The following is a 27,332-nucleotide window of genomic DNA, read 5'->3' as shown; positions in this document are numbered from 1 at the left end:
ACTTTGTGATACATCTGTGCGATGTGTTTCAAAGGATGTCATGACTTTAAGGCTTCTCTGGCACTATTTGACAGAGTTGTTGAATTAAATATCTGTTTAAACAGAAATACATCCAAGAAGCACGGAACTTGGGCACAACCATCAGACAGCCCAAACTGTCCAACCTGTCCCCTTCCGTCATCGCTCAAACAAACTGGAAGTTTGTTGAGGGGTTGCTAAAGGAGTGCAAGAACAAGGTTTGTGCATGACATCACTCTTTTTCTCTGGTTCACCAAATGCAAGTGTCAACATGCATTTTTCCTGCAGACCAAACGCATGCTTGTCGAGAAGATGGGTCGGGAAGCAGTGGAGTTGGGTCATGTGGAGGTCAGCATCACTGGTGTCGAGGAGAACACTTTGATTGCCAGTCTGTGTGATTTGTTGGAAAGGATCTGGAGCCATGGACTACAGGTTAAACAGGTCAGGAAAACAACAACAGCAGCAGCACTGCATAGATTTCCCATGTTCCTCAGCACTTTTTGGGGAATTTTGCCCATCATTTACAATCTTTATGTGAAACATAAAATATTCTTTAAATATTCAAATATTTCTTTCACTTTCATGTTCATTATAATGCCAGAATTAATATGAGCTAGCTAACAATGCATTGGGACACACCTATTCAGACTATGAAGCCCTCTAATAAAGCCCTCTAACAACGTTTTATCATTTTATATACATACATACATATACATACATTACATTACATTGGTGATAACATGTAATACTTACAGTATTTTGCCTTTTTTTGATATTTACAACATTACCGAAATGCCTTTCCAACAGAGATGTTGCTGTGTGCTCGATAGATCAGGCTATAGTGAAACATTCATTCATTTTCTACCGCTTATCCTCACGAGGGTCGCGGGGAGTGCTGGAGCCTAGCCAACCAATCACAGGGCACATATAGACAAACAACCATTCACACTCACATTCATACCTATGGACAATTTGGAGTCGCCAATTAACCTAGCATGTTTTTGGAATGTGGGAGGAAACCGGAGTCCCCGGAGAAAACCCATGCCTCTTGCCCAAAGACAGCTGGGGTAGGCTCCAGCACACCCCCACAACCCTAGGTAGGATAAGCGCTATAGAAAATTGATGGATGGACTTAAGCGTCAAAGTAGCTGTGTCTGTCCCCATGACGTGCATTTTAGCAAGCTCGTATTAACTCGTTTTCTCACATTATAATGCACAGAAAGTGAAGGAAATATGTGTTCATGTTTCACATAAGGATTGTTAATGATGGGATATATTTTCACACGTTTTTTGTTTCTGTTTTCAGGGTAAATCTGCCCTGTGGTCCCACTTGCTTCATTACCAGGAAAGCAAAGAGAAGAAGAGTGCAACGCCAGCTGGTTTAGGACCTCCAGGTATAGGAAATCCATACAGGCATGTCTAACAACCTGGAAGCAAAACCTAGAACTGTTTTTTATTTTGTTTTCCATCGCAGGTTTTATCCATGACCCAGAAAGACGCAAATCTGATGGCGGCGGGTCTGCAATGCCACCTCTTAAAGTGTCCTTGATCCAGGACATGAGGTGAGGAAGACTGGCTTCTATTTCATTGAAGGGATGAACAATGAAACAATCTTTATATGTCAGTGTTGTGAGTTTGATTCTATATTTTAATTCTAGTGAAAGTACAGCCAGGTCAAACATTACAAATATTACAGATACTGTATACACCAGATATTTTTGACAGCTCATTTTCAAATGTTCTGTGAAATAATTCCACAAACTGACATTGTTAGATACCGAGGGGTGTACCTCAATCATCTGCATCTTCTATCATCTATTTCATTCTATTGGGCTTGTGAATTCATATAGCAGACTTGCCCTCTCTGTCTGCATGTATCACCAAGAGTAGTCTCTGTTTATGTCGTATGAAGAAGTCTGTGTGCTTGCGTGTGTGTGTGTGTGCAGTGCACATTACTTCCAACCTAATTACCACACACACCCTCCGGGTCAAGTCAGGTCACACACAGCACTGTGATTCTAGTAAGACACCAAATGTTGATGCCAAGAGCGATTCATAATGAGTCATAATGCAAAAACAATTGCCATGCATCCCTTATTGAATTAATAATTCATCCCTTTGTCATAACATGGTCTAGATGTTTGTCTAAGAAGTCATGATGATGTCTAAATAAAAGTGTTAATGGTGCAATCTCATAAATAGGCGAGAGGTCACAGTAATATTTGGCCATTATGTAAATATTTTCCTCTGTTACCATGGAGATACCGTGCAGAGGAAAGTGGGTTAGTCTGAGTGGATGTAAATGTTGGAGACAGTGGAGGTGGATGGTGGGAGGCGGAGGAGGGGAGATGAGGGTGTGTCCCCCCCCCCCGTTAAGTCCCCTCCTCCGCCTTCGAACCCAGCAGACGAGCTTATGGCACAGGTGGAGTGGAAAGGAATGTGTCTGGACATTAGAGACATGATAGTGGCTCGCAGCAATGACAGGCAACCACGCACACAGGAAGTCACAGACAGAGACCTCCTTTCAGCCACAACCGGTTGTGATGCCTACAACTTCAATTTACATATCTCGTAGCTGCACAATAAATATATTGAAGGTACGCTAAGGTAAAGTATTGCCATACCACATTACTGCAAATAAATACTTTGTCATACTTTTTCATACCATATTGTTTTCTTGAAATAATGGCCTCATGATGACATTGGGTTTCAAAATCGAATTTCCTTGACTACGAATACCTCACCTCCTCTGACCTTTTACCTTGTGGTTTTACTTCCAGGCACATTCAAAACATAAGTGAGATCAAGACTGACGTGGGCAAGGCCAGAGCTTGGGTTCGGCTCTCCATGGAGAAGAAGTTGCTCTCCAGACACCTGAAGCAGCTGTTGTCTGACCTTGAGCTTACAAAGTGAGCAAAACAAATACACCACCAGGATTTGCATTGGTCCTTTTGTCACAGACATCAAATCAAATCAACTTTATTTGTAGAGCAGTTTTCCTGCAAAGACATGCAACATAAAAGTGCTTTACAGAATTAAAAACAATTACCACAATTAAAAGGAAAACAATTACTAAGAAAGCCCCTACCTCCGACCCTCCATACTAGACACACACACACCCACCCACATAAGAAAAGTTTAAAAATATTAGTTAAAACATCCTCAATTCTTGTAACATTTTAAGGTGTGCTCAAACTAAGCCATTCACTAAGCCAAGCACTTGGCCCCGGGCGGCACGGCGGTCTAGTGGTTAGCGCACAGACCTCACAGCTAGGAGACCAGGGTTCAATTCCATCTCTGTGTGGAGTTTGCATGTTCTCCCCGTGAATGCGTGGGTTTTCTCCGGGTACTCCGGTTTCCTCCCACATTCCAAAAACATGCTAGGTTAATTGGCGACTTCAAATTGTCCATAGGTATGAATGTGAGTGTGAATGGTTGTGTGTCTTTGTGTGCCTGTGATTGGCTGGCGACCAGTCCAGGGTGTACCCCGCCTCTCGCCCGAAGACAGCTGGGATAGGCTCCAGCACCCCCTGCGACCCTCGTGAGGAAAAAGCGGTAGAAGATGAATGAATGTTGGGCACTTGACTTGTGTAGCATGTAATATGTTATAACTGCTAGCTGCCACCTTGCACAATAAAAATAAATATAACAACTGTAATTAATCCAGAAAGGAAATTCGTAATAATACAACTGTGTGCATGTGATGGCACATAATTCATGTTTGTAAAGGAATTTCTGACTCCAAATAATTCGGATCCTCATTTATAATAAATGAACTTTCTGAACGGCATCACATTGTAGTATGCCATTATATAAATAATTTGCACGTTCACAACCACTTCATAATTGATATGGTGGGTGGTGAACTGGGGCAGGAGGCTTTCTGTCTGCTGACCTTAAATTGTCATTTCTCAACTTTCAGTCTCAGTGATTACACACTTTTCCCATCCATTCACTCAAAAGAAAAACAAAAATATGTATATTTTTTGGTGTTTGATTTTTGAGCTCAATCTGTAAATGTGTTGCTCTCTAAATAATTGTGTTTTTTTTTAATCCACTTTAGGAAACTGTACAAGCGATACGCTTTCCTGCGTTGTGATGATGAGAAGGAGCAGTTTCTCTACCATCTCTTGTCCTTCAATGCTGTAGACTACTTTTGTTTCACCAATGTCTTCACCACCATCAGTCAGTTCTGCTAATGCACTTCTCATTTTGGTGTTGATTCTGCTTGAACTGACCAGCATGTGTCTCCTCTGTCCCCCAGTGATCCCGTATCATGTGGTAGTGGTCCCCAGTAGGAAGCTGGGTGGCTCCATGTTTACAGCCAATCCTTGGGTGTGTGTGTCAGGTGAACTGGCAGAGACGGGCGTTCTACAGGTGCCGAGGAACACTCAGGAGATCACTTTTGAGGTCTGTCTTGTGTTTGGGTTTTGTTTTCCCTTTTTAGATGTTTAAAATTCTGAAATGTGGCACTTTTCAGTACTTTAAAATTATTGATCTTTGGATAAGGTGCTGTTAAAACATACTGTATGTCTTCTCCTTTACTATTGTCTCCTGTAATGAAACTAAATAACAATTTAGAGTGTGTACGATACATAATTGTATAAATATGGCATTTACCATAGCTGTGTATGGCAAGGTAATTTTAAAAAATGTATCTTAAAAGGATACATTTACATGTAGTGGGGGATTTTTACACACACGCTTCCTTAATCAGCAAAGATTTTATCAATGTGTTTACATAATGTTTTGAAATAAAATTCCCTGTTTACAGTGGCTCACAGTTATTGTATTTGCGCCTCCTCTTCCAGTGCCAGAACCTGGGTAAACTGACCACAGTGCAGATGGGCCACGACAACACAGGTCTCTATGCTAAGTGGTTGGTGGAGTGTGTTATGGTCCGCAACGAAATCACAGGGCACACATACAAGTAAGTGTACCTTTTCCAGAAAAAAAAATTATTTGACTTGAAGTGGAAAACTAACAAACCATACATTGTTTTGTTAGATTTCCATGTGGCCGATGGCTGGGGAAGGGTGTGGATGATGGCAGCCTGGAGAGAATCCTGGTAGGAGAGCTGATGACGCCAAGCACAGAGAACGATGAAAAGATGTGTCGCACACCGCCAATGCAACAGTCACCAGGGATGATGAGGAGATTTGTTACCATCTCGCCAAACAGCAAGCCAAGTAAGAAAGAGAACTGCATACAGCTAAATGAACAGACACAGAGACCCCTAACAAACTTTTGACAGATTTATCTGTTGTCTTTGACTGGGAAACAAAGCAGTTTTACTGAGCTCTGGATGTTTTTGGAGCATATTGTCATTGAATTTTTTTGGTTGAATTCCAAATTGTTGAATTCCGCTATTAGAACTTGTTACATATCATTGATTGATGAGGGGGCGGCACGGCGGTCGAGTGGTTAGCGCGCAGACCTCACAGCTAGGAAACCAGGGTTCAATTCCACCCTTGGCCATTTCTGTGTGGATTTCTGTGTGGAGTTTGCATGTTCTCCCCGTGCATGCGTGGGTTTTCTCCGGGTACTCCGGTTTCCTCTCACATTCCAAAAACATGCTAGGTTAATTGGCGACTCCAAATTGTCCATAGGTATGAATGTGAGTGTGAATGGTTGTTTGTCTATATGTGCCCTGTGATTGGCTGGCGACCAGTCCAGGGTGTACCCCCCCGCCTCTCGCCCGAAGACGGCTGGGATAGGCTCCAGCACCCCCTGCGACCGTTGTGAGGAAAAGCAGTAGAAAATGAATGATTGATAAGGAAACTAATTGATCAAATGTGAAAGGAGATGTTTTTTCCCTTCCCTGTGACTTTTTGTCTGACAGCCAGTCATCCGCCCTCTCTTTTCTCTCCTCATGCAGAGTTAAACACAGGTCAGATCCAGGAGGGAGTGGGAGAGGCCATCAATGGGATCGTGAAGCACTTCCACAAACCGGAGAAGGAGGTGGGAGACGGTAGTCTAGACAAGCCCCTTTATGTCATTCTATTATTCATCAGATTTGAAAAAAAAACACATTAAACTTTAAATGTTAGTTTTCTTAATCCCATATGGTGATCTGAGAATGATGCCCAAATACGCTTTATCATACTGTGTAAACGCTCTGTCTCGCCTAATTTTTGCCTAATAGCAAATCAAGTTGTTATGTGAGTTATGGCTGTGGTAGATTTAGTTTCTTTTAGAATAAGAATGTTCTTGTCATATCTGTTGTTTCTCTTCATAGAGAGGCAGTTTGACTCTTCTCCTTTGTGGGGAATTTGGCCTCGTCTGGGCTCTAGAGCAGGTGTTCCAGCACGGTTTCAAATCACCTCGGCTCTTTAAAAATGTCTTCATCTGGGATTTTTTGGGTATGAGCCTCCATCCCTTTTTTTTTTTAATGACATTTGAGTTATTTATTATGAAGCATCAACTCATTAACTTTCATTAATGTTATGGCACAGAAAAGTCACAAGTGTACTTTGAAAGCGCCGAGCAACAGGAGGTGAATCCGGATGAAAACTGGCAAAGCAGAGTGCGCCACTTCTGCCGCTTCATGCGCGCCATCAACAACACATCGCGAAACATCGGCAAGGACGGAAAATTCCAGATGCTCGTTTGTCTGGGTGCAAGGTAGGCAGGAAACATCTGTTTGTAGTTGGAATGAAAAAATGTTTACATCATGACTAAACACCATAGTAGCTGTCATACTGAGATTGCACCCCCTATACTTTCCCTTTTTTAATTAAAGGGGACCTATTATGCAAATTTGTTCAGCCCTTTGTATTGAGTTGTGGAGGAGCTATAGATGAGCTCCACACAATAACTAGCACAGAAAGCTTTCTAGGTCCTCCAGAATCTGCATCTATTTCTTTGGATTTCATGCTTCCTGTGAAAATGGTCTGTTTTAATTTATTCCACCCATGGCCCGCCTCCAGGCACGCCCACTCCACTGTGGTTGGTCACACTCTCAAGTGCTTAGGAGGACTTCTGGCAAATCCAAAACCCATGTTAACAATATTGTCCAGTGTGAAATGCTGTTGACTAATTAGTATTTTTCTGGTAGGGAATCAGGAACCACTTGTACCTGACGCGCCATTAGGAATTGTAAACAAATATAGCTTTCCCTTACACGTGAAGAAACACTTCCTGTAAGCCATTGCTAACCTATGTGTGACATTACACACCTCCAGTTTTACAAGGGCCTTTGAAACCGAGCGTTTTGAGCCATCCCAGACTTCTTTCAGGGCTCACTTCCAAATATGCAACCCTCATTATCGCAAACACATTTAATAGGTCCTTTAATGTCATTGTAGTGTTTTTCCAAATGATATTTCAATGATAAACACATCCAATGGTGCTAAGCCCTCTACGTTTGTTGTTTCTCTTAGGGATCACTTGCTGCATCACTGGATTGCGCTGCTGGCAGATTGTCCAATCACTGCTCAGATGTATGAGGAAGCTGCACTGATCAAAGATCGTTCACTGGTCAACTCTCTGATCCGAGTGCTTCAGACTCTGCAGGAGTTCAACATCACCCTGGAGGCATCGCTCATCAAAGGTGTCGGCATCTAAACCAGACCATGTCCATGGATGAGCACAGCCGTAAAAATTAAGTTAACTTTTTATATGGAGGAACAGACTCTTAAAAGACAACATATTTTGGCTTATGTTCAAGATGCTATTTACATTTGCCATATACTGTTAAGTGCAATGAGCCTTTTCAAATCTGTTGTTTTTATCCTCAATGATGTGGTCATGTTTTCAAACATGTTTTCTATTCTGAACCATGTTTTTCCACATTATTGACAATGACCTTGTGCTATAATGTTTTATCAAAAGCTTAATATTTTGATTGTTAGCGTGAACTGCTGACTATGGCTATATTTAAGGGGATGAGGGGGTTCAGAACTGTTAATATATTTTATCAGAGAAAAACAGTGTTATTTTGTAAAATCCGTCAAGTTGCTTGCTCTGTTGTCAACTCAGATTCCAAAGTCATAATGCAGAGCTTAAAGCAAATGTAGAGGTATGCTTTATAAGTATGTTTATGACTGGGTGGGAGATATGAACTATGGAATCTACAAAGGAATTCAAAGGCTGTTTACATTACAGGCTTTTATTAGGAAATGTATGCAGATATTTTATGTGAAATACCTTTGTACCTTCAGTGCAGAAAAGGGTCCTTCTTGCATGATGTTGACACTGTATCCCAGGATGGAAAATATCTTAGATGGGATACAAAATTCCCCCCTGGTGAGTTATTGGTATGTGCTGCAATTCCTCGAGAGATGTGTGATCAAGCTTTCTGTGCAAAGACGTTCAAAACAACAGCCTTGATGTAAATACCTCCAGCCAGCCCTTCCTCAACCGTCAACCAAGCCTTTTTGCTACTCGTCAGTGTGGGACATTACTTCTCATGATAAAGGATGCTTGTCTGCTGTTAACCATCCAAAATGACTAATTTTATTGGTCCCCACCTCATTTTGTTGTCACTGTTTTTTGCTATGCAATTTCCTCAGCAGAAATTGTCCCCAACCCCCGCCCTGCAAAGCCTTCATCAAGGTCACTTGAGGCCATATCTCTCACAATGAACTTGACTGCACGGAGGAAGAGATTTGATAACTGAAGGACTGTGTTATCTGTGCCAACAGTGTCTGGAATGAACTCCTGTGTATGAGCATCTTGCAAGATATATATTTTTGTTTTCCAAAACAGTTGTACATTTATTGAAATAGCTGTGTAATGTAGTGTTTACTAAGTAAGAGAGACCTTGTACAGTGTAAAAATATATCAAGAATAAAACATCTGTAATGCGTTTTCCTTGGAAGTTGTTGCAACGTAATACTTGTAATAAAAATGTAACACTACCATAAAAGTAATATTCCTGCAAAAATGCATATATAAATATATATATATATATATATTAGTATGTATTATAAATCAAATCAATCAGGTTAAAACTATTGTTTTTCATTTTTTTAATTAATTTTTGCAATGATATGTTTTCTTTGTGGGTAATCTTAATGCGCACTTTATACTGACCGCAAGGTCTAAAGATGGCTCAAGCCAACTTTTCGACGAATTCTTTTGTTTCAGCGTAGACTACGTGAGCGAGAACATGTAAACAAACTCGTTCGCGCCATGTCAAATGGCTGTTTATCTTCAAAGGCGAACGCCATGTGCATTATGGGTATTTTAGTTTCAAACCTCCCCGACTACGACAACGAAGAGCTTTTTTTATTGCTCGTTCACTGCAACTCCCAGCATTCAGCACTTCTCTGCGAATACCTGATTGGTCCAGCCCGTTTCAAAGTTTACGCCCGCACGCCTTATATGGTCAACGTGCGCGCGCGCTTTTCATTCCAGCTTTTTATGCAAATCGTATTTTAATGTCCAGCTGTATGCACTAGTAGTAAGAGCATGCGCAGTGCGAGACAAGAAAACGGCCAAGATTCAAAGTTTGTGTTCGGTAAATCTCCGTTTATTTATCCTATCTTGTATTTGTGTTGTGCTAATTTATTTTGTTTGAAACTAGCACATTGCGTGGATGATTATTGTTGACTTGTAGTTGTCAGTTGGATGCACAAAGAGCAGCCGACAATGGTGGTGAACGGGCAGCATGGCGTGGTAAAGGTAGCGGAGCGGGCTAGCTAGCATGCTAACGGCTAACAACAATGAGCCATATTTGGCGCTCGAGCGGGCAAAAGTTTGAATTTAAAGGGAAGGCTGCTTCTAAGGCGACGTTTCGCGTTTTAACAAACACCGAAAACTCGAGCGGGTAATTCAAAGTTAAACAAACGTTCACCACATTATAACGCGTGTTTGATGAATTTCAACGAATAGCCCGGTAGCTTTTTGTTTCTCGGTTTCAGAAACCTGAGTTGCTGTATGGACAGTGAATCTCTCGTCGGAGTCGATCAACGATTAATACGTGCTAATTTATTGATTTGTGTTTGCACTTTCTAACACCGTGAAGAGTGTTGCGTTTTTTTTTTTACTGTTTGTTCAAGTAACATTTTGTCAGTTGTTTCATATTTACTTGAGCCATCTTTGAATGTTAGTTGTGTCGTCTTCAACATTTGAGCACTAAATTTATTGTCACAAATTGTACACTTGCTACTTACTGTATTGTGATTTTTTAAATTTTATTTTAAAGATGACAATTCTGTATGGTGTGCTGCGTATGGGGACCGCCCCCCTTCACAATGGTAGAAAGCGCCACAGTGTGCAGATACTCAGACACTCTGCTGCTTGTTTCTCTGTCACTTGCCCAGGTGATTTGACCTCTGCATTGAGCTGCCAGGAAGACTATGTTTGGCTTTCACAAGTCAAAGATCTACCGGAGTAACGACGGCTGTTGCATCTGCAAGACCAAGTCCTCCAGCTCGCGTTTTACAGACAGCAGTCGATATGAAGAAACATTCAGGCTCTGTTTTGGGTAAATGTCCAATTTCTGCAAATTGGTTGTTTACCTTTTGCATATTTTAACATGTACATGTTACATAGGCTCTCAGAAGACCGCGTTGGAGACATCTGCAATGCTTGTGTGTTGTTGGTAAAGAGATGGAAGAAACTCCCCAATGGCTCCAAGAAGAACTGGAACCATGTAAGTGATGCCTGCTCCCCTCTCATCTGTTTTTTTATGTGCACCTTTCTCAATTTTTTTTTCCCTTGACTTGACACAGGTGGTGGATGCCAGAGCTGGACCAGGCTTCAAAATGACAAAACCCAAGAAGATGAAGAACAGTGATGGCAAGAAGAAAAGCAAGCTGAAGAGGCTTCACAAGTTAAAGAGGCAAAGTGAGTCTATCTCGTTTGTTGACTTTCATTTTTGAGGAAAAGTTAGTGACATTTTAATGGTTTATTTTTTTCAATGCAGCACCTCATGGCATTGCTATTCAGACCAATTTTGGTCACTTTCTATACAGTTTTGTTTGTTCTTTGATGCATGAATATGAATTAAATGAATCAGATTAGAGGAAATTAAGGCACCATAAACACTCACGTCAGTGTTATGTGGCTGAGTGTTTGAATAAGCAGCACTAGAGCTGTAACGATTGATGGATAATCCAATTAATCAGTAACTATTTTGGTAATCAATTAATCTATTGAAAAAAAATACTGTAAGTATCCTGTGATTATTTTTTTATAACTTCCATAGTTATCCATGAAAGCAGAGCTATTATCTTTGCGTTTCAGGCAAAACAACGTAGTCGCATCAGTTTTGACTTTGGAAAAAAAACAAACAACAGTTTTGCCTCTTTCTGATATCTTGCGATGCAAACCAATGCAGAGATGTGTGCAGAGAGCGTGTGTAAGAACATTCCCACGCAAAGTTTGGGACTTGTACACTTGTACTTGTATGCAGGAAAATGCATACATTTATGCACAACTTTACCATGCACACACACACAACCTAGTGGTAGAACAGTGAAACTACAAATAGCTATGGCTGTGCCTCTCCAGCACAGGCAACCTCATCTTGCTACATCCATCAAACAAGGCACTGCCCCTCCCCCCACAGCAGACGAGCCCATGTCAAACATAAATTAAATTATATAGTTTTAAAAATCAAATTAATCGAAAAAATAATCGAGCGATTATTCGGTTAATGAAACAATTGTTAGTTGCAGCACTGCGGAGGAACTTTGACACATCTTCTCACACAATGGCATGAGCAAGTGTCTTGAAATGGGGTACCGTATGTTCCCAAAATATGTCTGCATTGTGCATGTACAGGCAGTTTGACAGTATAGTCTAGTATTCTACCATCACACTTGTACAATTTTGAAAGGTATATGGTCATGGCCAAAAATTTGATTTTGCACTCCAATAAATTTCATTTTTGTGACTCTCATCTTTGTGAAAATAGGTGTCTTTTTATTACATTTTATGTGTAAAACATTTCTGTCCCTGTTGTTGCTCACCTACTCGCACGTCTCCAGCATCAGTCCCGGCCTTTTTGATAAGTGCATTAATCTTGCTCGTGTACGTGACAATACTTATTATTTTTTGCTCTGCAAGCAGACTCTGACGCTCATAGCACCACCTCCAGTGTGTCTCCCGCCCACTCGCCCAGTTATAGCAACCAGTCAGATGACGGCTCAGACATTGAGTCCAAACAGAGGCGCTCTTCCCCTTCCATCTTCTCCTTCTTGGACCGATCATACTGGAAAAGGTAAGAAAATGGCTGTTTAAAGCCCATTCATCCATTACCCGCCAGTAACGTAGCCATTTAAAATAGGGTATCAAGCTTAGCAATGCAAACTGCTTGACTTCAAATACGACACTAAGCCATCTTATCTAAATGAAGTCAACAGTAATGTTGCTTCTTTTCCTCCGTAGGCAAAAGGTGTGTTGTGGGATTGTCTACAAAGGCCGCTTTGGTGAGGTCATTATCGATCCTCGTCTTTTTAAGCCCTGCTGCAGTTCAAAAAAACAGAAGACTCTGGTGTCCACACAAGTTCCCTCACACCTTCCAGAAACGCATCCACCACAACTTCCAGAGGAAATGAAAGAAACCTGGTGATGGCGCTTGTTTAATCCTTTGCAGGGTTATCCATGGCACTCACCTGGATTTGTCTCCAGTGGCAGACTTCCCTTTTCCTTCGTTAGATCATTTTTGTTGTATTGTTACATTTGCTATTACCTTTTTCATATGGTTATTTTAACATTTTTATAGTGTTTTCTATATACATAATTACAAATCTTAAGGGCATTAGTTTTATTTATAGGTTAAGGTGAAACATTCGGTTAAAGCTCAGTTTATTTTGGTTACCTAAGTGATTCATGTTCTGTAAATATATTGTCACTTTGATACTGATACATACTGTATCACGACTCTTCTATTTTTCCATGATTTGCTTTTAAGAAGGAAAGAAGAAAAAAAACACCAGCTATTTCCGATTACCAGCTTTTTTCCCCTCCACATATTGCTGCAAACTTTTATCCTGTTCTTTGTTTCACATGTGACTTGGTAGGATTTTAGTACACAAAAGGATAGTTGGCAACAGCAGGGATCATTAGGCCAACTGCCCTAAATGAATTTAGATTTTATCATATTTTTGTAGAGGAAAACAATTGTGATGTTTTGACGGGTGACGCACGACTTTGAAACACTCCATTTGAATTTGAGCGTAGAGCACATTGATCTGAATAGATTAGAATGTGATTAGAAGATGCATGCAGTATGTTTCACTGCCTTTTTGGACGGGAAACAGAAATGATGTATTTATTTTTTTTGTACAGTCACCAATGAAATGACATGTATGTTGTAAGCATATTTCCCACCCAAACCGTTTTGGTTCATCCAAACTTTTCTGTTTACAGGAATGGCAAACCACTACTTCTGTACAGAGTACGTTTTACTCTAACCCGGTTTTACTTTTTTATTTTGATTTTTTTTTCTCTCTCAAAAATGGCTTCTGTGAATTCAATGCTCACCAATAATTGATTTTGGATGGAAAAAAAAATGAATAGCAAGGAAATGCCAGCGTAAAACTCATGTTCCAAATGTCATGCGTAGGTGAAGAGGTGTGGTTATAACTTTTTGTTTTCATCTCTTTACGTTCAGATGCAATTGTCAAAGGTTCAAACTATGCAGACGTTTTGAATGTGTGGCTTCCTGTCACTGTTGCTGTTTCCAGTGTTAAAGTGATGGACCCTGATTCAACCAAACTTGTATAAAGCATCCATTACTTAATTATTGTCCCAAATATGTTTCATGTATGCCATTTTAATGATGCTCAGGTTGCACCGTGGTAATCATAGTGCATGCATGCCGTCTCTACTCTGAACCATCTCACTGTATGAATTTTGCAGTTAATGTTCAGGAATAATGCTTGTTGTTGCAGGGTCAGTTTAAACCCAGCAAGGTTCTCATTAAAAGGAGAATGGCTGCCTCCTTTTGAACTGCTTAATAAGCTTATTTTTTTGCCATATTTTGCAAGGTGCATTTTAGAAAATGAAATGTGCCTTAATGAATTACCTGACATTGTCTTAATGCTTCTCATGTAATTTATATTTATTTATTACAATGTTTTTTACTGAGGTAGCTGGTGTAGAGCCTTCCCGAAAGTTTTTGCGCACTTCCCTTGAACTTGCAAGCTTACCATGTTTTCTAATGTTTTTTTTTGTATACTGTACCAAGTATCAAGTAGAGCTGTACTGTAAAAAGCTACAATAAACTTTGTCATTGACATGTGTGCATCGCTAGAGGGCGCCAAAGAGCTATACAAACTAGGTATAAAATGACCTTGTGGGTCAACCATCCGTTTTCTACGCCGCTTATCCTCACTAGGGTAGAGGGTATGCTGGAGCCTATCCCAACTGTCTTTGGACAAGAGGCGGGGTACACCCTGGACTGGTCGTGGGGTAGTTCATTGCGTGTTTAATTACTTTTTAGATCCATATACCACCTTTTAACATTTGAGTCCACTTAGTGTTGTGCTAGCAGCAAGTGCTATGCTCAATTATTCTAATATGAAAATAAACTTGTGAAAATAGGCAAATGCAGACTATCTAGTCAACGTTCACGTACTATTTTGTTTTATAGGCTTGACTATAGTATGTATGGCTTGTGATTAAAATCGCTGTGGGTTATTTGTTTTCATTGCATGAAACCGAGAGTAACTGTGTTGCTAAGCAACCACGTTGTTAGGCCAGCCGTATTTGTTACATTTTCAGCTAAATTAGCAAACAGCTGCTAGCAGGAATACCCAACATCGGCTGAAATGTTAGCATTGTGTGTGTACTTGTAGTTTATTATTGTTGATTCACTAAGAGCAGCCAACCTTTACGGAGATTGTCAAGTGAAAGAAAAAGTGTGAAGTGAAACTAGCTTTTTAAAGAACAGCAGACGAAGAAGTTTCAAAACACACTTCGTAGGCTTCACATATATATCGTGTCTTTTATGTCATGTACCCTTACTTCCGGTATTTTGCTTGCTACCACTTTAACTTGACGCTGCTCTGCTTCAAAAGCGATTCCCCCCTCTCCTCTCTCCTGTGTACGCGCGCACGCGCACGCCCTCATTCTCGCTCCCTCGGGCACATACACACACACATACACACACACACACAGAGGCAGACACACACATTCACTATTACTCACTCCTTTCTCTTTTCAAAAGGCCCTTGTGAGGCAGATTGACAGGCTAGAATGAAAATGAGGCGGACGCTCGGTCACGACTTCAGTGCGTACGCGTCCTTTTGAGCAGACCTCTAAACTTGGATCGTATCACCATGGGAGCTATTTGGGCTACAAGGGACTTTTGTTTGTTTTTGCTCTTGTTAAATAGTCGCCAAAGCGCTGCGCTTCCAGAGATTCGAGGTGGGACTATAGTGTGTTGCGTGTGTGTGTGTGTGTGTGTGTGTGCGCGCGCGTGTGCGTGTGTTTGAGACGGCTACTTTACGCACGCTTTCAGGAGTGCGCTCTATGTGCCCATTTTACACGTTGACTTCACAGATGTGGAGATAGAGATGCATGTTTCACGGGTTGTGTGAGCGATCATGGCGTATTGTTTGTTTTGCCCTGTGTTACCCGCGTACTTTAAGTCTTGCCAATTATTTTTTCTGGTGTTAACTCAATTGACTTACACAGCCTTGTAACCGAGTGTGTGTGCTCTCCAAGCAGACCCATGTGCAGAGGAGAGTGATGGCTGTCACATCGATGCTATTTGTCAGTCGACCCTGCAGGGCTCATACAAGTGCACATGTAAAGCAGGCTTCAAAGGAGATGGCAAGCACTGTGAAGGTAATGCAGCATTAAACATGCCTTCAAAATTACTACAAAAATTACTGTACTCCTCTTGCTTGTCCCGGTGTGATTTATGTGTTTACTTTTCAGACACTGATGAATGTGACCTGGAGTACAATGGTGGCTGTGTACATGAATGCAACAATATACCGGGAAATTATCGCTGCACTTGCTATGATGGCTTCAATTTGGCCCACGACGGTCATAACTGTTTGGGTAAGATCACAAAAGTAAACAAAAGTAGACTTCACATTTGTGTTGGCTCCTTGAGAAGTTTCTCACACTGACCCCCGGGGACTGGCCAGTCGTATTTGTTACATTTTAAGCTAAATTAGCAAACAGCTACTAGCAAGAATACCCAACATTAGCTGAAATAAATGTTTGCATTGTGTGTGTACTTGTAGTTTATTATTGCTGATTTCACTAAGAGCAGCCAACCTTTATGGAGATTGTCAAGTGAAAGAAGAAGTGTGAAGTGAAATTATCTTTTTAAAGAACAGCAGACGAGTAAGTTTCAAAACAAAACTTCGCAGGCTTCACATTACTTATATCAATAGGGTAGTTCATCCGTTTTCTATGCCGCTTATCCCCACTAGGGTAGAAGGTATGCTGGAGCCTATCCCAACTGTCTTTGGACAAGAGGCGGGGTACACCCTGGACTGGTCGTGGGGTAGTTAATTGCGTGTTTAATTACTTTTTAGATCCATATATCACCTTTTTAACATTTGAGTCCACTTACTGTTGTGCTAGCAGCAAGTACTATGCTCAATTATTCTAATATTATGAAAATAAACTTGTGAAAATAGGCAAATGCAGACTATCTAGTCAACGTTCACGTCCTGTTTTGTTTTATAGGCTTGACTATAGTATGTATGGCTTGTGATTAAAATCGCTGTGGGTTATTTTTTTCATTGCATGAAACCGAGAGTAACTGTGTTGCTAAGCAACCACGTTGTTAGGCCAGCCGTATTTGTTACATTTTCAGCTAAATTGGCAAACAGCTACTAGCAGGAATACCCAACATCAGCTGAAATAAATGTTAGCATTGTGTGTGTACTTGTAGTTTATTATTGCTGATTCACTAAGAGCAGCCAACCTTTACGGAGATTGTCAAGTGAAAGAAGAAGTGTGAAGTGAAACTATTTTTTTTTAAAGAACAGCAGACGAGTAAGTTTCAAAACAATGACACCGCTTTTAATGGCAGTCTTCACATTTGTGTTGGCTCCTTGAGAAGTTTCTCACACTGACCCCGGGACTTCTTTCTTGCTTCGCTGACACAGAGAGAAAATGTAACCTAATACAAATAGTTTGGTTTTGTCTCAAAAGACGGATAAATATTTATGTCTGAAATGAGACGAGGAAGAGAGAAGAAGGCTTTGTTTATGTTTGAGGCAAAGAGCAAAAACATGATGTGATTGATTTACATATGCTGAATGGATTCAACAAATACGTGTAAACACTCATTCGATGGCCTCGCTTGTCAATGTAGATGTGGACGAATGTAAGTTCAACAACGGCGGCTGCCAGCACACTTGTGTCAACACCATGGGTAGCTATGAGTGCCGCTGCAAGGACGGATTCTTCCTCAGCGACAATCAGCACACATGCATCCACCGTTCTGTTGGTGAGTACACCACACACACACACAGCCCAGTCAGATATGCTTTTTGTGTAACAATTTCTTCTACAAATTCAAGACATTGAGCCCTGACAGCTTCAAGCTGGCTTCCATCGCCCTGCTTTTAATCTGCAGTGGCAACATGCTGTGGGAAAAAAAAGCATCTGAGGGACAAAATAAGTTAATAAGTGCAACACTCGCCCTTATGCGGCCTGTGTCACACATCACACTGAAGCGCCTTTGTGCTCTCCACTTCATCGGGTCCTGACAGGCCTTTTAAATCCTGTGGACCGGGCCACTCAGCTGTGACACATCTTTACAAATGCTGCTCCATATCTCATTTTCCAGATGGGAGCACAAAATGTTTCAAAGCTTCAACTCTCGTCTTTCTTGTGGAAAAGTCTTTGCCCCTTCCTGATTTGTTGTTGGGTTTTCTGTTTTTTTTGCACGTTTGTCACTCTTAAATGTTTCAGATCAACAAAAAAAATTAGATATTAGTCCATTTAAAGCAGGGGTCTCAAACTCAATTTACCTGGGGGTCACTGGAGCTAGGGTCTGGGTGAGGCTGGGCCGTATTTGTCGTATTTTCCAAACACATAAGCCTTTAATTTTGTCAAAAATTGATGATGCACCTCTGTAAAAATGTTAGTGCTACTTTGGTAAGTGCTCCGTTTGATTGACTGTCGGACCATTTCCTGCCGACACAGGGACGTAATACTTACACTGGCAGGAATAAACCAATCAGAGAAGCAAAACGTAATATCTACACTACGTGTAGAATGCAGAACACGACGTAATATGCACAGTACATATGCTTAACATATGCCACGCCTCCGGGGCTGCAAAACAACATGGCGCCCATCTCTCATCTACTGTGAAAAAAACAGGTGAAACAAATGAATTTGGTACTTGCCATCATTCCAGGAGGATTAACAAAATAACTTCAATCGCTGGATATTGGTGTAAACAGGGCGTTCAAAGTGATGTTTGTGTGTGTATATAGTATATACTGTATATCAGGGGTCTCAAACTCAATTTACCTGGGGGCCACCGGAGCTAGGCTCTGGGTGCATCAGGTTTTCAAAAAAACCCCAAAACGCATTCATTAAAAACTGGAAAAAAAATCAAATAAAAAAACTATCTTCAATGCTTTTGCTTCTGCTATACCCTACACTTTTTCAGTACTTTGGTTCCAGTTTTCCACACCAAAATATCTGATAAAACATTCCACTGTTCTCAAATATCTTAATTTTTATTTTTCTATACACAAAATAAGATAAAAATAAATAAATAAACAAATTAAGAATAAAGACAATAAATCAATCAATCAGTAATAAATAAGTAAAATAATAATAAAACAGCAAATAAGAAAAACGTAAGAAACCACATACAGTTGGTAGAGAAATTATTTTTTTCAGATTCAAATGTACAGTATTAACAGTTATTTAACCTTTAAGATGAACATTAATGAAACTTAATAATTTGACCCAATTAGCAAGTTAGCATCGTACTCAGTTCCATCTGGGAGCAGCGTCGTAACTTTAACAACATATTTGATGAGATGCTTTATCTTGATGTGTATTTTCCTTTTTATTCCAAATCATTTTCTGCATTTATTTGTACCCAGCGTCATAAGCCTTTAGCTTCATTGCTAATCCAAAGCAAAACAGGGGCGGAGTAACAGGGTAGGGTAACAGGATGGGCGGGGCAAAATCATGTTAATTGTGTCCGGTGTGCACACAGCTTTAAGCTGTCATTTCAACATTAAACTTTGGTATCAAGGTGGGGGCCGTGAGTTTGAGACCCCTGCTGTATATAATAATGTCTTTTTATGTCAGAGATGTTAAAAATAAGACGCTGGCTAATGTTTTTGGATTGTTCCAAAGCATGAGAACAATCAGTCCCACCTTAATCTCTCAGTATGAGTTCCTTTTGTTTCGAGCCGCTTGCTCACTGTAGGAGAGCTTCATTGTGTTCCTCTCTGCATCCCAGAGGGCCTCAACTGTATGAATAAGGAGCACGGCTGCGCCCACATCTGTAAAGAGACACCCAAGGGGGGCGTGGCCTGTGAGTGTCGACCGGGGTTCGAGCTGGCCCGCAACCAGAGAGGCTGCATCTGTATGTGTGAAACTACTCTACATTGCACCCCCCCACCCCCACCCCCACGCACACATATGGCTGTAGATGGCATACGTTTACGTTGGCTATGTGGCTCATAGTTACATGTTGTTGACTCCCATAGTGACGTGTAACCATGGCAATGGGGGGTGCCAACACACCTGTGAGGACACAGAGAGCGGCCCCATTTGCAAGTGTCACATCAGGTACGCCCTGCAACCTGACGGGAGGTCGTGTATCGGTAAGCTATTTTAGCCTTTATACACATACATTCACACTTTAATATGTCAGTGTTGCATTTGATGATACTTAAAAAGATGGCCTCATTCACACAAAAGTCATAGAATATGGAATGGAATGGAATGGAATGGCCTTTATTGTCATTATACAAGATGTACAACGAGATTGGAGAGCTTCTCCTTTCAGTGCAGTAGTCAAGTTAAAAAAAAAAAAAAAGACAATTTAACAAGATATATACAAGATATCCAAAATAGACACATAGTATTGCACAGCATGCATAGCACTCATGAAATAACAGTAAATAATCCATTTCAGGGTCGAGTTGTAGCTATTATGAAACCTGTATGCACTATACAGGCAAATCATACATGGTGATGTATGTTCCTCTTCTCTTTATACACCTTATGGAGGCTGCACCTTCTTTAAAAGTACAGCATAAGCCCCTGAATGTTGCATTATATTATTATGGCCTGTTTTCTTGATACGCTCAGTCTTGAATAAAATGTCCTCTTACTATGGCCAACATTGTTTGTTAGGTTGACGAGTTCAATCTAACTGATGCATTCAATGCAGCTTGTTTACTGCGGTACCACTTTAAAGATAGCCCAAAACCCAGGCAAAGATAGTACTGGAAAAATGTTGCAAAAAAAACCCAAAACAAGCCAAATGAATAATGAAAAACTTATATAGCTGACTGAATTGAGCTCTCACGAAATTTGCTGACATCATGCCAGAGACAACATGTAGGATGGCAGTTTTGGGTGAAAATGAGGGTTGAATTCTAAATGGTGCAGTCTCAAGGCTGTTTGATTTGAGAGTTTCCACTGTATTTGGTAACGTCGGAATTAGGGGTGTAACGAATGCATGTATTTCTGCACTGAGATCCCACTCAGTACATATTTCAAGTGAGGGACAGGAAGTGTACATTGAGTGTTGTGATGCACTACCACAAGCCCAGGTAGTGTGACTAAAAGTGGACTACATTTTGGACTATATTTATAGTTTATATTTGACAATTTTATTTACTGGATAATTACCTGCCAGTAGATTGCAACTGCTCTCTCACTCTTCATTTAAAAAAAACATTTATAATAATTTTATATGGAAAATGAACTGAGCCGGGGCGGCACAGCGGTCTAGTGGTTAGGGCGCAGACCTCACAGCTAAGAGACTAGGGTTCAATTCCACCCTCGGCCATCTCTGTGTGGAGTTTGCATGTTCTCCCCATGCATGCGTGGATTTTCTCCGGGTACTCCGGTTTCCTCCCACATTCCAAAAACATGCTAGGTTAATTGGCGACTCCAAATTGTCCATAGGTATGAATGTGAGTGTGAATGGTTGTTTGTCTATATGTGCCCTGTGATTGGCTGGCGACCAGTCCAGGGTGTACAATGCCTCACGCCCGAAGACAGCACCCCCGCGACCCTGGTGAGGAAAAGCGGTAGAAAATGAATGAATGAATGAACTGAGCCGTGATCTTAATACAGAGGTACGCATCGAACCATGAGAATGCTTGATCGCTTCAGCCCTAGTCAGAATAGATCCCACATTCACAGCAAAAATACACGTCAAAATGTGTTTTTTTTGAGAAACTAGACATTTTTACTTATGAGGCACTTTGTATGTTACAACAATTTGCAAGACTTCTTTCAAGTGTGTTGGTAACTAAAATTTACTTGTTATGTTGGCAGTTTATTTTGCTTACTATATGCCAGTATTTCCATTTACAGCTCTATTCTATTTCTACATTTACTTACTACTAAGGTACTTATAAAATTGCACTTCTGGTTGGATGCTAACTGCATTTTGTTGCCCTGTGCAAGTGACATGAGCAATAACAATAAAGTTGAATCTAATCTAATCTATTTAGTACACATGACTAGATTTTGCTTTTTTCAACACAACTTGTGTATCAGAATGGCAAATATGATGATAATTAATCATTGAAAAAGCTCAAAAATGTACTACAGTAACTTTCCGGGATTAAAGTTTTGACTTATACATATTTAAATGCATGCTAAAGAACTGGGGATTGAACCAGCAACCTTGTAATTGCTACTAAGGAGGAGGTTAACCTATAAAACCCACGCAGACACCCTTGTAGGTCACACATTATAAATTCATGCTATGCAGACGTGACTCAAATGTGCAGAGGTTCATTGGATATATCACATACTTTTCTAAAGATACCAAATATGTCAAGACTCATTTTGGTTGAATGTGTATGAAGTTATGCAAAAGGCATCCAGAATATTTCCATTTGGTGGAATGGCGCAGCTATAAAAACAGATATTGCGAGTGGGTCTAAGGATCTTTTCCAACCTCAAACCTTACACAGGGGAGAAAGAACGGGGCGAAACTGGTTGTTAAAATAGTTTTTGAGTGTGTTTTGTCATAGTTCTTGTCAAAATAGAGCAAAAAAAACAACAACCGCAAGTCGAGGAGGGCACAGGCCGAGGCCAGCTTACTTTCAAACTTTGTTTCTTTAGTCAAGCAGAGCTTATTTTGATGAATGAATGAAAACACAGTAGCGAGTGGGTTATGAAGGATAGGGATCAGGCTGCAGATATCAGGTGATGTCTTTGCTCCGATGCGTGTGTGTGTGTGTGTGTGTGTGAGGTCCAAGCATATCAGTGCAGCCTGGTCTCCAAGATTGCTTCTCCTGATGTTCTGCCATATCTAATCACACATTAAGCCAAGCACAAGTGTAAACATGCTGGATGAGAAGCATCACAAAGAGCCACACAGGGACATCAGTCTTATTCTGCTTTGTGTCGCAGAACGGGATGAAGCCACCACAGATTCGTCGGACCACAATGCCACGTCCTTTGCCGAGGTGGACAAACGAGTCAAGAGGAGACTTCTAATGGGTAATGAAAGACAATCTATGAGCTGTGATGGCATGTGGAGCTGCCAGGAAGTGCAGGGTGTTGAAGAGGCGAAATGTCTAGTAAACCAGAGCATTCCTCAACCTTTTGAGCAAACTGTGAAATGACTGCACACTCACCGTCTCGCCCACTGCTTCTCCCCTGAAAAATATGCATTTGTGACAGTGTGGTACATTTCACATTTTCCTTCCATTTTGGAAAGGCTAGAGTGTGAAGACTTTTCAGATTTTTAGATCGCTGTGCACATTGAGCCCGTTAATACTTTGGCTACATGTATGGCTACCATATGAGCTCTTTTAGTCTGGCTTCTTTCAACTTTATAAGCGTCCATAAATCAACACTTAATTACACCCCTCCTATGGGAACCATACTGTACGATAATAATTAACCCATCACAAGTTTATGCTGACAATAGAAAACCTTTCATACTGTATTCGATAAATACATGCTTGAGTGTATGTTGTAGTATTTAATGTAGCTTTTTAGTGGTTGGGATTTGTAGTCACTAGACACTTCATCAAGAAAAGTTCTGTAGTTGTCCAAGGATCAGAATTGTTTTTTTGCAGACAAAATATAGTGTGATATACTGTATATATTTGCAAGAATTTGCACTATTGGATCTTATTCAAGTTAGCAATCTATTTTAAGCATTAAAATGAAATTTTTTATTATTTTTTTTTTAAATAAACAAATTTTAAGACCAAAGCCAAAATCTTTGCAAAAATGTGGAGTACTGTTTTATGTCGGGTATTCACATTCATCATCTCTTGATGGCAAAGGCAAAACTGCTTTCTTTCAAAATGTCAAGTGGTCGACACAAGAAAAGGATCCTACTGGCTGTCCATTAAGACATGGGACGATCCTCGGCTCAAATTGAAGTTGTTACTGGTGCCAAGTGTAGTAACCATTAGACAGGGTTTTAAGGACAAAAAATGTCTTAAAAGGCCTTGTCTCTTTCAATGCAGCAAAATTGCCTGTTTGGAATTGGCAGGTGAGCACCAAACACGGGACATTGAAGGGTGGAAGACAGCTTTATTCCCGGATGAGAAAAAACTTAAGCTTAACAGTCCTGATGGTTTTACATACAGCGCAGTTATGATCTGGGGTGCTTTTTCCTTAACCTTGAGGTTGTGCAGGGGCGTCAAACAGCTGCAGGCTATGTGGAGATGTTGCAGGCGGCATTGCTCATGACTGAAGGCCCTTGTCTGTGTGGTAATGACAATGCTGCCGCCCACCTGACAAAGGGCTTCCTCCAGAAGAATAACTTCACTCTTTTGGAGCATCATGCATGTTCCTCTGATCTAGGTCCAGCTAGAGGGAAGATTAGCATCCATCCATCCTTTTTCTATGCTGCTTATCCTCACTAGGGTCGCGGGTATACTACAGCCTATCCCAGCTGTTTTGGGGCGAGAGGCGGGGTACACCCTGGACTGGTCGCCAGCCAATCACAGGGCACATATAGACAAACAACCATTCACACTCACATTCATACGTATGGACAATTTGGAGTCGTCAATTAACCATTTTGAATGTGGGAGTAAACTCCACACAGAGATGCCAAGCGGAGAATCAAACTCCTGACTGTGTGGCCTATGTGCAAACCACTCGGCCAAGGGACTATTACTTGATTATTACAGTTTGAGACAGTGGAAGCTCTCCGTGAAGTCATCTTCACCTGTAGCGACATTCCCACTAGACTCCTGGAAACCCGGGCATCAAGCATGCCCGAACCAATTTAGTGATGAATGATGATGAATAAGACAATTCATTACTGAGTCATTTTTTTAACATTTTATTTCTATTGTAGGAGTTCTTCAACTTTTTCTCAGCTTATTTCAGTTTAGTGTGTTTTTTTGCAATAAATTGTTTACTCAAAACATTTTTTGCCTTACTCTCATGGTTACTGTTGCCGCCGTAACCCACGGCAAGATGAAACTCAACTCTCAACATGTCACTTCCTGTCCGCCACTCACTCTGCTCCCCAGGGAACACATTAATAGCGACACACATGAGCACAGGTTGTACTTATGGCTTGAATGGTCTACTATATTGGGTGTTACAAGTGTAAAGTTAACTATAGGGGTGTTAGTTCATGTCTAGTCATGTCTAATGATCCTGAAGGGCATATTTAGGAGGTTGTAAACGGTTTTAAAACATTTTTTAAAATACTCTACCACTTTATAAATAAGGAATCCTACAGAAATTATTTGTTTTGTTGAAATTTAGTGTCAGATCTTAATTTATGACATTTTTCCTCACAAATTAAATTGTGTTGTGTTATTAAATCCTAGTAGTTTTGTTGAACACATTTTATGATTAGAAAATACATGGGCTACATTGTGACAGTCTACAGCCACGCCTTTCTAACTATTTGAAAAGGCCATACCGTTATTGTGTTTGATGATATTAGAATGTGCAGGTGTACCTAGTAAATGTGTGTGCACGTTCTTTATATTTGGATTATATTACCCGTATTATTTTAATCTCCTTTCACTTTTCATTGAACATGTTTTGTATATTTTTAAATGGGTCTTTCATCTTTTATAGAATATACGTTTGCCTTATGGGCTGTCATTGCAGAGACCTGTGCAGTCAACAATGGGGGGTGTGACTGCACATGTAAAGACACATCTACGGGCGTGCGCTGCAGCTGCCCCGTTGGCTTCACGCTGCAGCCGGATGCAAAAACATGCAAAGGTCAGATTGCCATCCACAGCCTCCACAGTGAGAACATCCCAACCAATTATGAATACTTCCTGCATCTGTACTCCATGCTGTCTAGTATGTCATGTTGAGAACCTGTGATCATCTCTACAGACATCGACGAGTGTGAGCTTCAAAACGGCGGCTGCGATCACTTCTGCAGGAACACCATCGGCAGCTTCGAGTGCAACTGCAGGAAAGGCTTCAAGCTGCTGACTGATGAGCGGTCATGTCAAGGTACCCTACGATCTGCACCACACTGCTTTCCTCCATAGACATTGTTATTCAGACACGGGAAAATGATTGGGAAAAAATGTATGTTATAAATGTGTTTTATGTATGATTCAAAATATTTTTTCATTTTTTTTTATGTAAAAATGCCTGAATTTGCAAGTACATGGCAGAACCCTAAACTGAGGTCGCCATGAGCGTGACGTCACAATCCTCGCCTACGCTTTGAGTGCACACTGAGCCGGATCATGGCGCCTGACAGTTTGTAATATAATGTTGCAGAAACATATATTATAAATCTTGTAGGGATGCGTCATTATTTTTCGGACAATCAAATAAACAAAAATGTCATACTTGCAGTTCCGATGCATCTTAAAGGGGTGACGGTGAGCCTGGGCTGGAAGGTGCTCATCAGCCCTACTTTTTGTTTACTTTACTAAAATAAATACACAAACAAATACATACAAAAACATATTAAAAAAATACACTAAAATACACAAACAGCAGTGGCGGCTAGAGCTACATTTAAAAACAAGTGAACCACTCTTAATGTGACAACATTAACAGCATACATGTGATGTTACACATAAACACAGAAAGTTTTGTGCACCTTTAGAGGCATATTATATGATGTATTTATTATATTCTATACATTTTTGTATGCAACATGTTTGGGAAACGTCTTATTTTTTGTAGGCAACGTTATGATACACATATTTAATTTGGACAGGACTCCACCATTTGAAATAGCTTATGATAAAAATGAAATTTATCATTTATATGCTTATGTCACTGGGGCCGCACAGTCAGGAAGATCTGGGTTTGAACCCTCTGTTTTGGGAATCTCTGTATGGAGTTTGCATGTTCTTCCCTGTGCGTATGTCGGTTTTCTCCGGGTTCTCCGGTTTCCTCCCACATTCCAAAACCATGCTAGGTTAATTGGTGACTCCAAATTGTCCATAGGTATAAATGTGAGTGTGAATAGTTGTTTGTCTATATGTGCCCTGTGATTGGCTGGCGACCAGTCCACGTTTTACCCTACCGTTCACCCAAAGTCAGCTAGTATAGGCTCCAACTCCTGTGACCCTTAACGATATTGGAAATTGTATTCATTGTTGTATTAGGGGGCGCCACGGCGGTCTAGTGGTTAGCGCGCAGACCTCACAGCTAGGAAACCAGGGTTCAATTCCACCCTCGGCCATCTCTGTGTGGAGTTTGCATGTTCTCCCCGTGCATGCGTGGGTTTTCTCCGTGTACTCCGGTTTCCTCCCACATTCCAAAAACATGCTAGGTTAATTGGTGACTCCAAATTGTCCATAGGTATGAATGTGAGTGTGAATGGTTGTTTGTCTATATGTGCCCTGTGATTGGCTGGCGACCAGTCCAGGGTGTACCCGCCTCTCGCCCGAAGACAGCTGGGATCTCCAGCACCCCCCTGCGACCCTCATGAGGAAAAAGTGGTAGAAAATGAATTAATGAATGTATTAGGATGCAGACCTTATGGAACCATATAAATCTCAGCAGTATATCATGTGTATTATGTTGTGTGTAATGACTGAACTTAAATTTACAGCTTCTCCGAGAAACTTCACTACTTTCTACTCATCTATAATTACTGTCAAACATTACAGGCCAACACTTTCTTCCCTCGATGCAGCACACCCTGCATGTCACGCCGCTTTGCGGGCGGCATCGGGATCAAATGCACCTGTGTGTGTGTGTATGTTTTGGGTGGGAAATCCCTCCCGATTCCCTGCTATTATCTC

At 40.8% G+C, this 27,332-nt stretch overlaps 3 protein-coding genes across 12 annotated transcripts in view; all 3 read left to right on the top strand.

Moving 5' to 3' along the window:
* The window catches only part of dennd5a (DENN/MADD domain containing 5A), a 29,736-nt gene extending 20,897 nt beyond the window's left edge, over nucleotides 1–8,839 (top strand). For all 4 annotated transcript variants that reach the window (XM_058089155.1, XM_058089153.1, XM_058089154.1 and 1 more), the window contains 13 exons: nucleotides 105–236; nucleotides 307–459; nucleotides 1,325–1,412; nucleotides 1,493–1,580; nucleotides 2,799–2,927; nucleotides 4,082–4,203; nucleotides 4,283–4,428; nucleotides 4,830–4,948; nucleotides 5,026–5,207; nucleotides 5,897–5,979; nucleotides 6,257–6,380; nucleotides 6,474–6,642; nucleotides 7,401–8,839. In XM_058089155.1, coding sequence (XP_057945138.1) covers nucleotides 105–236; nucleotides 307–459; nucleotides 1,325–1,412; nucleotides 1,493–1,580; nucleotides 2,799–2,927; nucleotides 4,082–4,203; nucleotides 4,283–4,428; nucleotides 4,830–4,948; nucleotides 5,026–5,207; nucleotides 5,897–5,979; nucleotides 6,257–6,380; nucleotides 6,474–6,642; nucleotides 7,401–7,584 — 1,719 coding nt within the window. In that variant the 3' untranslated portion in view covers nucleotides 7,585–8,839. The remainder of the gene's footprint in view (nucleotides 1–104; nucleotides 237–306; nucleotides 460–1,324; nucleotides 1,413–1,492; nucleotides 1,581–2,798; nucleotides 2,928–4,081; nucleotides 4,204–4,282; nucleotides 4,429–4,829; nucleotides 4,949–5,025; nucleotides 5,208–5,896; nucleotides 5,980–6,256; nucleotides 6,381–6,473; nucleotides 6,643–7,400) is intronic.
* A 508-nt stretch (nucleotides 8,840–9,347) lies between these two features.
* sinhcafl (SIN3-HDAC complex associated factor, like) lies at nucleotides 9,348–14,210 on the top strand. Of its 3 annotated transcripts, none has more exons than XM_058088992.1 (6): nucleotides 9,348–9,481; nucleotides 10,287–10,450; nucleotides 10,519–10,618; nucleotides 10,698–10,812; nucleotides 12,040–12,190; nucleotides 12,358–14,210. In XM_058088992.1, the coding sequence occupies exons 2-6, from the start codon at nucleotides 10,323–10,325 to the stop codon at nucleotides 12,539–12,541; spliced, it is 678 nt and encodes a 225-aa protein (XP_057944975.1). In that variant the 5' UTR covers nucleotides 9,348–9,481; nucleotides 10,287–10,322; the 3' UTR covers nucleotides 12,542–14,210. The 3 variants fall into 3 exon arrangements, with proteins under 3 accessions (XP_057944975.1, XP_057944977.1, XP_057944976.1); XM_058088994.1 differs by lacking the exon at nucleotides 9,348–9,481 and adding an exon at nucleotides 9,626–9,645; XM_058088993.1 differs by lacking the exon at nucleotides 9,348–9,481 and adding an exon at nucleotides 9,671–9,790.
* Nucleotides 14,211–15,053: 843 nt separating this feature from the next.
* The window catches only part of scube2 (signal peptide, CUB domain, EGF-like 2), a 30,437-nt gene continuing 18,158 nt past the window's right edge, over nucleotides 15,054–27,332 (top strand). For 3 of the 5 annotated variants that reach the window (XM_058088440.1, XM_058088439.1, XM_058088436.1), the window contains exons 1-9: nucleotides 15,055–15,342; nucleotides 15,643–15,765; nucleotides 15,859–15,984; nucleotides 17,258–17,392; nucleotides 19,379–19,504; nucleotides 19,629–19,745; nucleotides 22,525–22,614; nucleotides 25,213–25,329; nucleotides 25,450–25,572. In XM_058088440.1, the coding sequence (XP_057944423.1) occupies nucleotides 15,255–15,342; nucleotides 15,643–15,765; nucleotides 15,859–15,984; nucleotides 17,258–17,392; nucleotides 19,379–19,504; nucleotides 19,629–19,745; nucleotides 22,525–22,614; nucleotides 25,213–25,329; nucleotides 25,450–25,572 (1,045 nt within the window). In that variant the 5' untranslated portion in view covers nucleotides 15,055–15,254. Of the gene's footprint in view, nucleotides 15,343–15,642; nucleotides 15,766–15,858; nucleotides 15,985–17,257; nucleotides 17,393–19,378; nucleotides 19,505–19,628; nucleotides 19,746–22,524; nucleotides 22,615–25,212; nucleotides 25,330–25,449; nucleotides 25,573–27,332 lie in introns of all 5 variants that reach the window. The other 2 variants (XM_058088438.1, XM_058088437.1) reach the window with 2 other exon arrangements.

The sequence above is a fragment of the Doryrhamphus excisus genome, chromosome 12, assembly GCF_030265055.1.
Source record: "Doryrhamphus excisus isolate RoL2022-K1 chromosome 12, RoL_Dexc_1.0, whole genome shotgun sequence".
Classification (NCBI taxonomy): domain Eukaryota; kingdom Metazoa; phylum Chordata; class Actinopteri; order Syngnathiformes; family Syngnathidae; genus Doryrhamphus; species Doryrhamphus excisus.
Note: the sequence above shows the minus strand (reverse complement) of the source record. Positions and strands in the feature narration are given on the sequence as shown.